The sequence below is a fragment of the Boleophthalmus pectinirostris genome, unplaced genomic scaffold (genome assembly GCF_026225935.1).
Source record: "Boleophthalmus pectinirostris isolate CB_2022bp ecotype Guang Dong unplaced genomic scaffold, ASM2622593v1 HiC_scaffold_3, whole genome shotgun sequence".
Lineage (NCBI taxonomy): Eukaryota > Metazoa > Chordata > Actinopteri > Gobiiformes > Gobiidae > Boleophthalmus > Boleophthalmus pectinirostris.
In genome coordinates, this window is record NW_026571299.1 from 93,332 (window position 1) to 108,331 (window position 15,000).

Consider the following 15,000-nt stretch of genomic DNA (forward strand, 5'->3'; position numbering starts at 1 on the left):
GTCTCTGTGAGACTCTGTGTGACTCGCCTCTCCACAAACCTGACTCTTCCTCTCCCTCGGCCTAGAGGAGGGCCTCTCCTGTTTCCATGGAAACCTTCTTTTGGCTAAACTCTGCAGTTTGGCTTTAAACTGATCTCTGTGATTTAACTTTGTGTTTCTATAAACTCAAGTGACACAGCGACTCCTGAATGTCCCGTACTGCAGCTTTACCCTTACACACAGTGTGTTGGGACCTCCTGAATGTCCCGTACTGCAGCTTTACCCGTACACACAGTGTGTTGGGACCTCCTGAATGTCCCGTAGTACAGCTTTACCCGTACACACAGTGTGTTGGGACCTCCTGAATGTCCCGTACTGCAGCTTTACCCTTCCACACAGTGTGTTTGGGACCTGGTGATGGTTCTGTACACACAGTGTGCAGGGGCGTGGTGCGTGTGACACTGACCTGGGTTGTTTCATCCATCCCTCCAGGCGGACGTGTCCGCTGGCCTCGTTGAGGGGGGGGGCGGGGGAGTTGTTCTTGTCTCGACACAGAGACTCGCTGAAGTGCGTCGCCAGCTCCGCGGGGAGTCCGCAGGTGGAGGGGGCGCAGGGCGAGCACTTGGGGTGACACAGAAGACGACACTCTGAGGAAACGAGGGACAAAAGTCACTCCTCCGCTCCTGAACACGTGACCTAAACACGCGACGGGCGCCGTACCCAGACAGGTGGCCGCCTGCCGTCCGAAGTGCACCGTGTCCAGGCAGACGGAGCATTTGGCGGCTCTCATGTTCAACGCCACCGTGAAGCGGTGAGGGATGTTATGATGCATCCGCTCCTTCACCCGCCGCCCCGACTCTGAAACACACGACAGGGACAAACGACAGGGTCACACGACAGGGTCACACGACAGGGCCACACGACAGGGCCACACGACAGGGCCACACGACAGGGTCAAATGACAGGGTCAAACGACAGGGTCACACGACAGGGTCACACGACAGGGCCACACGACAGGGTCAAATGACAGGGTCAAACGACAGGGTCAAATGACAGGGTCAAACGACAGGGACAAATGACAGGGTCACACGACAGGGTCACACGACAGGGCCACACGACAGGGTCAAATGACAGGGTCAAACGACAGGGACAAATGACAGGGTCACACGACAGGGTCAAACGACAGGGCCACACGACAGGGTCAAATGACAGGGTCAAACGACAGGGTCACACGACAGGGTCACACACAGGGACAGGGCCACACGACAGGGTCAAATGACAGGGCCACACGACAGGGTCAAATGACAGGGTCAAACGACAGGGACAAATGACAGGGCCACACGACAGGGTCAAATGACAGGGTCAAACGACAGGGACAAACGACAGGGTCACACGACAGGGTCAAACGACAGGGACAAACGACAGGGACAAACGACAGGGTCACACGACAGGGTCAAACGACAGGGACAAACGACAGGGTCACACGACAGGGTCAAACGACAGGGACAAACGACAGGGACAAACGACAGGGTCAAACGACAGGGTCAAACGACAGGGTCAAACGACAGGGTCAAATTCCAAACAACAAACGACAGGGTCAAACACCGTGCACAACTCATGCTGAGGAGGAGGAAGAGGAGGTAGAGGAGGAAGAGGAGGTAGAGGAGGAAGAGGAGGAAGAGGAGGTAGAGGAGGTAGAGGAGGTAGAGGAGGAAGAGGAGGAAGAGGAGGAAGAGGAGGTAGAGGAGGTAGAGGAGGAAGAGGAGGAAGAGGAGGAAGAGGAGGAAGAGGAGGAAGAGGAGGTAGAGAAGAGGAGGTAGAGGAGGAAGAGGAGGAAGAGGAACCTGAGTGGTGCAGAGGAGGAGTGGGAGGGACTTACTTTCAAAGGTGACTCTTCTCTTTTCTGTGATTGGCAGAGAGAGAACAGAGCCACGCCCACGTTAAACACCAACACCGTCACCACGGAAACACCAACAACACAACAAAACAACAAACCACCACCACAGGACGTCACCATGGAAACACCACACACACTAACACACACACACTATACACACTGTACACACACACACACACACACACTGTACACACTGTACACACACACAACACACACCACTCCACATCACATCACAGTGTTAAACAGGTTAGACACGAGATACACACATGAACACACAGAGAGGGTGGAGGTGTGTAGTAGAGCCCGACCGATATATCGGCTGGCCGATATTATCGGCCAATATGGGTACCTGGAGACATATCGGCTATCGGCCGATATGCTCGCTGATATGGGCCAATATTTCACGTGGGCATGTTATACCTCGTTATAAAGCTTAGACTCTCTACATTCTGTTCATTTAATCCAATTTACAGACAGATAAATGTCCTCATATGTGACTCCACATCAGTATTTATCTACGGAGTCATTTGTGTGTCTGTGTCCGTACTGTCCCTGAACACACCACAGAGTCACTTCACTCACGTGTGTTTGTTTACACCTGCAGACACAGATCCAAACACTGACATTATTTTCTTTTTTCGGACAATCGGTTTGAGTCTGGATTAAAAGGACATTTATTAGTGCAGATTTGTGATGTGGGAGGAGCCTGTGTGATGTGGGAGGAGCCTGTGTGAGCGGTGAGTGTTGGAAATACATCGACTTTGAAGCTAGTTTAGGTTTTGTTAGCGATTAGCTGCTGTAGCTCCCGCACATAAACAGGCTGTTTTCTATTGGTCTATTGGAGGATTGTAGGAGTTCGTGCGGTACCTTCGGGGGTGGAGGTGTGTGTAGGTGTGTGTAGGTGTGTGTAGGTGTGTGTAGGTGTGTGTAGGAGTTCGTGCGGTACCTTCGGGGGTGGAGGTGTCCTTGGCGCGGGCAGACGGGTGGAGGAGGCTGGCGGGGCTCGGTTGGTGCTCGGGGCTCTTGACGATGGCGCTCATGAGGATCTGGTGTCGGGCCTGAGCCGGAGTCGAGGGGCCGAGGTGCTCCTGGGATTTAAAGAGCGCCGCTGGAACCAACCAACAAACAAACAAATAAACAAACACACAAACAAACAAATAAATAAACAAACAAAGAAACACACAAATAAACAAACACAGGAGGTTGTGACTGTGAGCGTCGCCTCTCCACAGATCTGACCTGGAGCTGCGTCTGCTCTGGTCTCCATGGAGATAAAAAGGTTTAATGTCACACTGTGGAACATTCCAGACAAAGCAGGAACATAGAACAATCTCCATGGAGACAAGCAGCTGACGGAGCCTCCACCAGAAAAGTTACACAGTGCAGCTTTAAAGTAATGAACCTGAGTCCTCCAGGGGGCGCTGAGTGTGAAGCAGCACAATCACACAGTCACACACTAGAGAATATATATATTATATATAGAATCTATATAAGGTAAATAATCTATATAATGTATAATGTAATAGTATATGCAGTAGTGTGTATAGTATATGCAGTAGTGTGTATAGTATATGCAGTAGTGTGTATAAAGGTGGTATAGAATAATGTAGTAAATATAGAATAGTGTAGTGTATATACATATATACATGTAATAAACCTTCTCTGAGCGAGCGTATAGTGTATATATAGTGTAGTGTATAGTTTATGGTATATATAGTGTAGTATATATAGTGTAGTATATAGTTTATGGTATATATAGTGTAGTATATAGTTTATGGTATATATAGTGTAGTATATAGTTTATGGTATATATAGTGTAGTATATATAGTGTAGTATATAGTAGTATTTATGGTATATATAGTGTAGTATATAGTTTATGGTGTATATATAGTGTAGTATATAGTTTATGGTATATATAGTGTAGTATATATAGTGTAGTATATAGTTTATGGTATATATAGTGTAGTATATATAGTGTAGTGTATATAGTGTAGTATATATAGTGTAGTGTATATAGTGTAGTATATATAGTGTAGTATATATAGTGTAGTATATAGTTTATGGTATATATAGTGTAGTATATAGTTTATGGTATATATAGTGTAGTATATAGTTTATGGTATATATAGTGTAGTATATATAGTGTAGTGTATATAGTGTAGTATATATAGTGTAGTGTATATAGTGTAGTATATATAGTGTAGTATATATAGTGTAGTATATATAGTGTAGTGTATATAGTGTAGTATATATAGTGTAGTATATATAGTGTAGTGTATATAGTGTAGTATATATAGTGTAGTATATAGTGTAGTGTATATAGTGTAGTATATATAGTGTAGTATATATAGTGTAGTGTATATAGTGTAGTATATATAGTGTAGTATATATAGTGTAGTGTATATAGTGTAGTATATATAGTGTAGTATATATAGTGTAGTATATATAGTGTAGTGTATATATAGTGTATATAGTGTAGTATATATAGTGTAGTATATATAGTGTAGTGTATATAGTGTAGTGTATATAGTGTAGTGTATATAGTGTAGTATATAGTGTATGGTATATATAGTGTAGTATATATGGTGTAGTATATATAGTGTAGTATATATGGTGTAGTATATATAGTGTAGTATATATGGTATATATAGTGTAGTATATATAGTGTAGTATATATAGTGTAGTATATATAGTGTAGTGTATATATAAGTGTATATAGTGTATATAGTGTAGTATATATAGTGTAGTATATATAGTTATATAGTTTATAGTATATATAGTGTAGTATATATGTGAGTAGTATATAGTGTATATATAGTGTATATATAGTGTAGTATATATATAGTGTAGTATATATAGTGTAGTATATAGTTATATGGTATATATAGTGTATAGTATATATGTGTAGTATAATATATAGTGTAGTATATATATAGTGTAGTATATATAGTGTAGTATATAGTGTATATAGTGTATATATAGTATATGGTATATATAGTGTAGTATATAGTGTAGTATATAGTATATATGTGTATATATAGTGTATATAGTGTAGTATATATAGTGTAGTATATATAGTATATATGTAGTATATATAGTGTAGTAGTGTAGTATATGTGTATATATATGTGTAGTAGTATATAGTTTATGGTATATATAGTGTAGTAATATATATATGTAGTATTAGTTTATGGTATATATAGTGTAGTATATAGTTATATGTGTAGATATATATAGTATAGTATATATATGTGTAGTATATATAGTGTAGTATATATAGTGTAGTATATATGGTATATATATGTAGTATATATAGTAGTAGTATATAGTATATATAGTGTAGTAATATATAGTATATATAGTGTAGTATATAGTAGTGTATATATAGTGTAGTATATATGTAGTATATATAGTGTAGTATATATAGTGTGTATATAGTGTAGTGTATATAGTATATATAGTGTAGTATATAGTATATATAGTGTGTATATAGTGTAGTATATAGTAGTATATATAGTGTAGTATATATATGTATTAGTAGTAGTTATATAGTGTAGTATATATGTAGTTGTAGTATATATATATAGTGTAGTATATATAGTGTAGTGTATATAGTGTAGTATATATAGTGTAGTATATGTAGTATATATAGTGTAGTATATATAGTGTAGTAGTATATAGTGTAGTATATAGTAGTATATATAGTAGTATATATATAGTTGTAGTGTATATAGTGGTAGTATATAGTATATAGTGGTATATATAGTAGTTATAGTATATATAGTGTAGTATATATAGTGTAGTATATATAGTGTAGTATATATGTAGTATATAGTGTAGTATATATAGTGTGTATAGTGTATATATAGTGTAGTGTATATAGTGTAGTATATATAGTGTAGTGTATATAGTGTAGTATATAGTGTAGTATATATAGTGTAGTATATATAGTGTAGTATATATAGTGTAGTATATATAGTGTAGTATATATAGTGTAGTGTATATAGTGTAGTATATATAGTGTAGTATATATAGTGTAGTATATAGTTTATGGTATATATAGTGTAGTATATATGGTGTAGTATATATAGTGTAGTATATATGGTGTAGTATATATAGTGTAGTATATAGTGTAGTATATATATAGTGTAGTATATATAGTGTAGTATATATAGTGTAGTATATATAGTGTAGTATATAGTTTATGGTATATATAGTGTAGTATATATAGTGTAGTATATATAGTGTAGTATATAGTTTATGGTATATATAGTGTAGTATATATAGTGTAGTATATATAGTGTAGTATATATAGTGTAGTATATATAGTATATATAGTTTATGGTATATATAGTGTAGTATATATAGTGTAGTATATATAGTGTAGTATATAGTGTAGTATAGTATATAGTTATATATAGTGTAGTATATATATATATATAGTGTAGTATATATAGTATATATGTGTAGTATATATAGTGTAGTATATATAGTGTAGTGTATATAGTGTATATATATATATGTATAGTGTATATATATAGTGTGTATATATAGTGTATATAAGTGTAGTATATATATAGTGTAGTATATATAGTGTAGTATATATAGTGTAGTATATATAGTGTAGTATATATAGTGTAGTATATAGTTTATGGTATATATAGTGTAGTATATATAGTGTAGTATATATGGTGTAGTATATATGGTGTAGTATATATAGTGTAGTATATATAGTGTAGTATATATAGTGTAGTATATAGTTTATGGTATATATAGTGTAGTATATATAGTGTAGTATATATAGTATATGTAGTATATATGGTGTAGTGTATATAGTGTAGTATATATGGTGTAGTGTATATAGTGTAGTATATATGGTGTAGTGTATATAGTGTAGTATATATAGTGTAGTATATATAGTGTAGTATATATAGTGTAGTGTATATTGTTACGTATCCGCATGGGCTGGCGCTCCCTGTTTGTTTTACTGTATCTTCTGTATTTGCATGTCCTGTGTGGTGCCTGCTGTCTGACTGGTGGCCGCGGTTCCGTCGCTGTGGGCCGCGGTTCCGTCGCCGTGGGCCGCGGTTCCGTCGCCGTGGGCCGTGGTTCCGTCGCCGCGGTTCTGTCGCCGCGGGCCGCGGTTCCGTCGCCGTGGGCCGTGGTTCTGTCGCCGTGGGCCGCGGTTCTGTCGCTGTGGGCCGTGGTTCCGTCGCTGTGGGCAGTGGTTCCGTCGCTGTGGGCCGCGGTTCCGTCGCCGTGGGCCGCGGTTCCGTCGCTGTGGGCAGTGGTTCCGTCGCCGTGGGCCTGTGGGCAGTGGTTCCGTCGCTGTGGGCAGTGGTTCCGTCGCCGTGGGCCGCGTGGTTCCGTCGCCGTGGGCAGTGGTTCCGTCGCCGTGGGCCGTGGTTCCGTCGCTGTGGGCAGTGGTTCCGTCGCTGTGGGCAGTGGTTCCGTCGCCGTGGGCAGTGGTTCCGTCGCTGTGGGCCGCTCCGACGCCCCCTGTGCTGTGGTTGGAGGATTGACGTTCTGTTCCTCCAATCTCTTCCTTCCACATCAATCACCTCGACCAATAAAAGTGCAGTGCGTCCGTCCCTGCTGGCGGCTGGACGGCTCAGTTCGCCCTCACCTCTGTAGACGTTCGCTCTTTGATATTGTAAACTGTTTGTTACTATAATTTTTAGTTTTGCCAGTTTGGCTCGGCCCTGGGGCAGTGTTTTTTGTTGCTGTTAAATACTTTAGTTTATGAGTGGTTTAGTAACTTTGTGGAATTCTGAACAATCAAATGTGAATCGTTTATTTTGTTTGTTATTGTACTTACCTACACCACTTTAAAAAACCTTTACTTTACATCATATCTGGTTTGTGTTACTTTCCTTTGTCCCTCGCACTGGGGTTGTAATATATATATATATATATATATATATATATATATATATATATATATATATATATATATATATATATATATATATAAAACAAACCTTCTTCTCTGAGCGAGCGCAGTTCGATCCTCATCTTCTGCAGAGCTTCCTCCAGTTCTCCACAGCGTGTTCTCTCTCTCTCCAGCGCCGCCTTCATGTCTCCGTACTGCAGAGGCACAGGGGGCGGAGCCACGGACGGAACCGCGCCGTGTGTCGTCGTGCCAACGTCCTCACGCTTACGCCCAAAGATGCCCTAAAGGAGAAACGAGGAAGAGGAGGAGCGTGAGAGGAGGAAGAGAGAGGAGGAGGAAGAGGAGGAGGAGTAGGAGGAAGAGAGCGTGAGACCTTCTTCTTCTTGGTTGGTTGGTCCATCTTGGCCTGGAGGAAGTCGATGAGTTTGGTCTGCTGCGAGATGGTGCCCTCCATCTTCACCTTCTCATGAGAATACACCGCCTACAGAGAGACCGGGTCAGACCAGACGGAGTCCAGCTTTAATCTTCACCAGGATGTTCTCACCTGGATGTTCTCACCTGGATGTTCTCCACTGGATGTTCTCACCTGGATGCTGGATGTTCTCACCACCTGGATGTTCTCATGTTCTCCCTGGATGTTCTCACCTGGATGTTCTCACCAGGATGTTCTCTGGATGTTCTCACCTGGATGTTCTCACCTGGATGTTCTCACCAGGATGTTCTCACCTGGATGTTCTCACCAGGATGTTCTCACCTGGATGTTCTCACCCTGGATGTTCTCACCTGGATGTTCTCACCTGGATGTTCTCACCTGGATGTTCTCACCTGGATGTTCTCACCCTGGATGTTCTCACCTGGATGTTCTCACCTGGATGTTCTCACCCTGGATGTTCTCACCTGTTCTCACCAGGATGTTCTCACCAGGATGTTCTCACCTGGATGTTCTCACCTGGATGTTCTCACCAGGATGTTCTCACCTGGATGTTCTCCACCTGGATGTTCTCACCTGGATGTTCTCACCTGGATGTTCTCCAGCTGGATGTTCTCACCTGGATGTTCTCCAGCTGGATGTTCTCACCTGGATGTTCTCACCTGGATGTTCTCCAGCTGGTACTCCAGGTCGGTCCTCTCGGTCTTTAACATGTCGGTCTGGTCCAGCGCGTCCTGCAGACCCTGAGTCAGTCTGAAGATGTGACTCTTCTGGAGATCCATCTGCTGCTGCAGTTTCCCCTGCTGCACGACACAGAGGGCAAAGGTCAGAGGGCAAAGGTCAGAGGGCACAGGTCAGAGGTCAGAGGGCACAGGTCAGAGGTCAGAGGCACAGGTCAGAGGTCAGAGGGCACAGTCAGATTTGAGCCAAACGCAGCTTCTTGTTAAAGTGCAGAGACCTGCAGCCTGGAGATGTGACCACAGATAAACTCACCAAACCAGATTCAAACCAGATTCACACCAGATTCACACCAGATTCACACCAGATTCAAACCAGATTCACACCAGATTCAAACCAGATTCACACCAGATTCACACCAGATTCAAACCAAATTCACACCAGATTCAAACCAGATTCACACCAGATTCAAACCAGATTCACACCAGATTCACACCAGATTCACACCAGATTCAAACCTCACCAAACCAGATTTACTGTGACATTTGTGGAGGTGAATAAAACTGTGAATATTTGACTTTTTAATCTTCAAATGTTTTGACAAAATTTAAACAAACAACTAAGAGTTAAAAGTGTTTCGACTTTCGACCTGCTGTTTCTACTGTTTCTGTTTCTGCTGTTCCTCTCCTCCTCCCTCCCTCCTCTTTCTCTCGTTCTTTCTCTCGTTCTTTCTCTCTCTCCTCTCTTCTTCTCTCGTTCTTTCTCTCGTTCTTTCTCTCGTTCTCTCGTTCTTTCTCTCGTTCTTTCTCTCGTTCTTTCTCTCGTTCTTTCTCTCGTTCTTTCTCTCGTTCTTTCTCGTTCTTTCTCTCGTTCTTTCTGTCGTTCTTTCTTTACCTCCTCCATGAGTCTTTGTTTCAGTTCTCTCTCCGTCTCCAGTTTTTGTTGGAGACTTCGTGCGTTCATCTCCAACATGGCGTGTTTCTTCTCCAGGTCGTTCAGCTGGAAACACAAACACACTAATAAAACACACACAAATAAAACACACACACTAATTACACACACACACTAATAAAACACACACACTAATTACACACACACACTAATTACACACAAATAAAACACACACACTAATTACACACACACACTAATTACACACAAATAAAACACACACACTAATTACACACACACACAAATAAACACACACACTAATAAAACACACACACTAATTAAACACACACTAATAAAACACACACACTAATTAAACACAAATAAAACACACACACTAATTACACACACACACTAATAAAACACACACACTAATTAAACACACACACTAAATAAAACACACACACTAATTAAACACACACACTAATAAAACACACACACTAATTACACACAAATAAAACACACACACTAATTAAACACACACACTAATAAAACACACACACTAATTAAACACACACACTAATAAAACAGACACACTAATTAAACACACACACAAATAAAACACACACACTAATTACACACAAATAAAACACACACACTAATTAAACACACACACAAATAAAACACAAACACACTAATTACACACAAATAAAACACAAACACACTAATTACACACAAATAAAACACAAACACACTAATTACACACAAATAAAACACAAACACACTAATTACACACAAATAAAACACACACACTAATTACACACAAATAAAACACACACACTAATTAGTGTACTTGTGTGTGTAGTTGTGTGTGTAGTTGTGTGTGTAGTTGTGTGTATAGTTGTGTGTGTAGTTGTGTGTATAGTTGTGTAGTTGTGTGTAGTTGTGTGTATAGTTGTGTGTATAGTTGTGTAGTTGTGTGTAGTTGTGTGTGTAGTTGTGTGTATAGTTGTGTGTAGTGTGTGTGTAGTTGTGTAGTTGTGTGTAGTTGTGTGTAGTAGTGTGTGTGTAGTTGTGTGTAGTTAGTGTGTGTAGTTGTGTGTGTAGTTGTGTGTATAGTTGTGTGTGTAGTTGTGTGTAGTTGTGTGTGTAGTTGTGTGTAGTTGTGTGTAGTTGTGTGTGTAGTGTGTGTATAGTTGTGTGTGTAGTTGTGTGTAGTTGTGTGTGTAGTTGTGTGTGTAGTTGTGTGTAGTTGTGTGTAGTTGTGTGTAGATGTGTGTGTAGTTGTGTGTGTAGTTGTGTAGTGTGTGTGTATAGTTGTGTGTATAGTTGTGTGTGTAGTTGTGTAGTTGTGTGTGTAGTTGTGTGTAGTTGTGTGTAGTTGTGTGTATTGTGTAGTGTGTGTGTGTAGTGTGTGTAGTTGTGTGTAGTGTGTGTGTGTAGTGTGTGTGTAGTTGTGTGTATAGTTGTGTGTAGTGTGTGTAGTGTGGTGTGTTGTGTGTAAGTTGTGTGTATAGTTGTGTTGTTGTGTGTAGTTGTGTGTAGTTGTGTGTGTAGTGTGTGTGTGTGTAGTTGTGTGTAGTTGTGTGTGTAGTGTGTGTGTGTTAGTGTGTAGTTGTGTGTGTGTGTAGTTGTGTGTGTGTGTGTGTAGTGGTGTGTGTGTGTAGTTGTGTGTAGTTGTGTGTAGTGTGTGTGTGTGTGTAGTTGTGTGTGTGTGTAGTTGTTGTGTAGTTGTGTGTAGTTGTGTGTGTAGTTGTGTGTTGTTGTGTGTAGTTGTGTAGTGTGTAGTGTGTGTTGTTGTGTAGTTGTGTGTGTAGTGTGTATAGTAGTTGTGTGTAGTGTGTAGTGTGTGTAGTTTGTGTGTAGTTGTGTGTAGTTGTGTGTGTAGTTGTGTGTATAGTGTGTGTGTAGTTGTGTGTAGTTGTGTGTTGTGTGTAGTTGTGTGTGTGTGTTGTGTGTAGTGTGTGTGTGTAGTTGTTGTGTGTATAGTGTGTGTGTGTGTGTAGTGTGTGTGTAGTTGTGTGTATAAGTTGTGTGTGTAGTTGTGTGTAGTGTGTGTAGTTGTGTATAGTTGTGTGTGTAGTGTGTGTATAGTTGTGTGTAGTTGTGTGTAGTTGTGTGTGTAGTGTGTGTGTGTAGTTTGTGTGTAGTGTGTGTGTGTGTGTGTAGTGTGTAGTTGTGTGTATGTAGTGTGTGTGTATAGTTTGTGTGTAGTGTGTGTGTGTGTGTGTAGTTGTGTGTAGTTTGTGTGTAGTTGTGTGTGTAGTTGTTGTGTGTAGTTGTGTGGTAAGTGTGTGTGTAGTGTGTGTAGTGTGTGTAGTTGTGTGTGTAGTTGTGTGTAGTTGTTGTGTGTATAGTTGTGTGTAGTTGTGTGTGTAGTTGTGTGTGTGGTAGTTGTGTGTAGTTGTAGTTAGTTGTGTGTAGTGTGTGTGTAGTTGTGTGTAGTAGTTGTGTGTGTGTGTGTGTAGTGTGTGTGTGTGTAGTGTGTGTATAGTTGTGTGTGTAGTTGTGTGTGTGTATGTGTAGTGTGTGTAGTTGTGTGTAGTAGTTGTGTGTAGTTGTGTGTAGTTGTGTGTATAGTGTGTGTGTGTAGTTGTGTGTATAGTTGTGTGTGTATAGTTGTGTGTATAGTTGTGTGTATGTGTGTGTATAGTTGTGTGTAGTTGTGTATAGTGTGTGTGTAGTTGTGTGTATAGTTGTGTGTGTAGTGTGTGTATAGTTGTGTGTGTGTGTATAGTTGTGTGTGTAGTTGTGTGTATGTGTGTGTGTAGTTGTGTATATGTGTATAGTTGTGTGTAGTTTGTGTGTTGTGTGTATAGTTGTGTGTGTGTGTAGTTGTGTGTATAGTGTGTGTGTAGTTGTGTGTATAGTTGTGTGTGTAGTTGTGTATAGTTGTGTGTGTAGTGTGTTGTTGTGTGTGTGTTGTGTGTAGTTGTGTGTAGTGTGTGTGTGTGTGTAGTAGTTGTGTGTAGTGTGTGTGTGTAGTTGTGTAGTTGTGTGTAGTTGTGTATAGTGTGTGTATAGTGTTGTGTAGTAGTGTGTGTAGTGTGTGTAGTTGTGTGTATAGTTTGTGTGTAGTGTGTTGTGTGTAGTTGTGTGTATAGTTGTGTGTAGTTGTGTGTGTAGTTGTGTATAGTTGTGTAGTTGTGTGTAGTTGTGTGTATAGTTGTGTGTGTAGTGTGTAGTGTGTGTGTGTGTATGTGTAGTGTGTGTAGTTGTGTGTATAGTTGTGTGTGTAGTTGTGTGTAGTTGTGTAGTTGTGTGTGTGTAGTGTGTGTGTATAGTTGTGTGTATAGTGTGTGTGTGTGTAGTGTGTGTGTAGTTGTGTATAGTTGTGTGTAGTGTGTGTAGTGTGTGTGTATATAGTTGTGTGTGTAGTTGTGTGTGTAGTTGTGTGTGTAGTTGTGTGTATAGTGTTGTGTGTGTGTATAGTTGTGTGTAGTTGTGTGTATAGTGTGTGTGTAGTTGTGTGTGTATAGTTGTGTGTATAGTTGTGTGTGTTAGTGTGTGTATGTGTGTGTATAGTTGTGTGTAGTTGTGTGTAGTTGTGTGTAGTTGTGTGTGTAGTGTGTGTATAGTTGTGTGTGTAGTTGTGTGTAGTTGTGTGTATATAGTGTGTGTGTGTAGTTGTGTGTATAGTTGTGTGTAGTTGTGTGTATAGTTGTGTGTAGTTGTGTGTGTATAGTTGTGTGTGTAGGTGTGTGTATTGTGTGTGTAGTTGTGTGTAGTTGTGTGTTGTGTATAGTTGTGTGTGTAGTTGTGTGTAGTTGTGTGTGTAGTTGTGTGTAGTTGTGTGTAGTGTGTGTGTGTTGTGTAGTGTGTAGTTGTGTGTATAGTTGTGTGTAGTTGTGTGTATAGTGTGTGTGTAGTTGTGTGTATAGTTGTGTGTTTGTAGTGTGTGTATAGTTGTGTGTATAGTTGTGTGTAGTTGTGTGTAGTGTGTGTGTGTATAGTTGTGTGTGTGTGTGTAGTGTGTGTAGTGTGTGTAGTGTGTGTGTGTGTAGTTGTGTATAGTTGTGTGTGTATGTGTGTGTGTGTAGTAGTGTGTGTAGTGTGTGTGTGTTGTGTGTATAGTGTGTGTGTGTATAGTTGTGTGTGTGTTGTGTATAGTTAGTTGTGTGTAGTGTGTGTAGTGTGTGTATAGTTGTGTGTAGTTGTGTGTATAGTTGTGTGTGTAGTTGTGTGTAGTTGTGTGTATAGTGTGTGTGTGTAGTTGTGTGTGTGTGTGTGTGTTAGTTGTGTGTAGTGTGTGTGTTGTGTGTATAGTGTGTGTGTGTTGTGTGTATAGTTGTGTGTAGTTGTGTGTATGTGTGTGTGTAGTTGTGTGTGTATAGTTGTGTGTGTATAGTTGTGTGTTTGTGTTGTGTGTATAGTTGTGTGTATAGTTGTGTGTATAGTTGTGTGTTGTGTGTATAGTTTGTGTGTAGTTGTGTGTATAGTTGTGTGTGTAGTTGTGTGTATAGTGTGTGTGTAGTTGTGTGTATGTGTGTGTGTAGTTGTGTGTAGTTGTGTATAGTTGTGTGTGTAGTTGTGTATAGTTGTGTGTATAGTTGTGTGTATAGTTGTGTGTGTAGTTGTGTGTATAGTTGTGTGTAGTTGTGTGTATAGTTGTGTGTGTGTGTGTATAGTGTTGTGTGTTAGTTGTGTATAGTTGTGTGTGTAGTTGTGTGTGTTGTGTGTATAGTTGTGTGTATGTGTGTGTGTGTAGTGTGTGTGTGGTGTATAGTTGTGTGTATGTGTGTATAGTTGTGTGTAGTGTGTGTGTAGTGTGTGTAGTGTGTGTGTAGTGTGTGTGTAGTGTGTGTGTAGTGTGTGTGTGTGTAGTGTAGTGTGTGTAGTTGTGTGTGTAGTTGTGTGTATAGTTGTGTGTATGTGTGTGTAGTTGTGTGTAGTTGTGTGTATAGTTGTGTGTGTAGTAGTTGTGTGTAGTGTGTGTGTAGTGTGTGTATAGTTTGTGTGTGTTGTGTATAGTTGTGTTGTGTGTGTGTGTGTGTAGTTGTGTGTAGTGTGTATGTGTGTGTGTGTGTGTGTTGTGTGTATAGTTGTGTGTGTGTAGTTGTGTATGTTGTTGTGTGTAGTTGTGTATAGTTGTGTGTAAGTTTGTGTATATAGTTGTGTTGTGTGTAGTTGTGTGTATAGTGTGTGTATAGTGTGTGTGTGTGTGTAGTTGTGTTGTGTATAGTGTGTTAGTTGTGTAGTTGTGTGTAGTGTGTGTATAGTTGTGTGTGTGTTGTGGT

The 15,000-nt window shown here is 40.3% G+C and overlaps 1 protein-coding gene across 1 annotated transcript in view; it reads right to left on the reverse strand.

Moving 5' to 3' along the window:
* Positions 1-258: 258 nt before the first annotated feature.
* The window catches only part of LOC110166199 (citron Rho-interacting kinase-like), a 26,337-nt gene continuing 11,595 nt past the window's right edge, over positions 259-15,000 (reverse strand). Inside the window, exons 7-14 of the mRNA XM_055160969.1 lie at positions 9,773-9,877; positions 8,863-9,003; positions 8,144-8,251; positions 7,859-8,051; positions 2,823-2,984; positions 1,859-1,882; positions 700-837; positions 259-626 (exon numbers count right to left, since the gene is read on the reverse strand). Coding sequence (XP_055016944.1) covers positions 259-626; positions 700-837; positions 1,859-1,882; positions 2,823-2,984; positions 7,859-8,051; positions 8,144-8,251; positions 8,863-9,003; positions 9,773-9,877 — 1,239 coding nt within the window. The remainder of the gene's footprint in view (positions 627-699; positions 838-1,858; positions 1,883-2,822; positions 2,985-7,858; positions 8,052-8,143; positions 8,252-8,862; positions 9,004-9,772; positions 9,878-15,000) is intronic.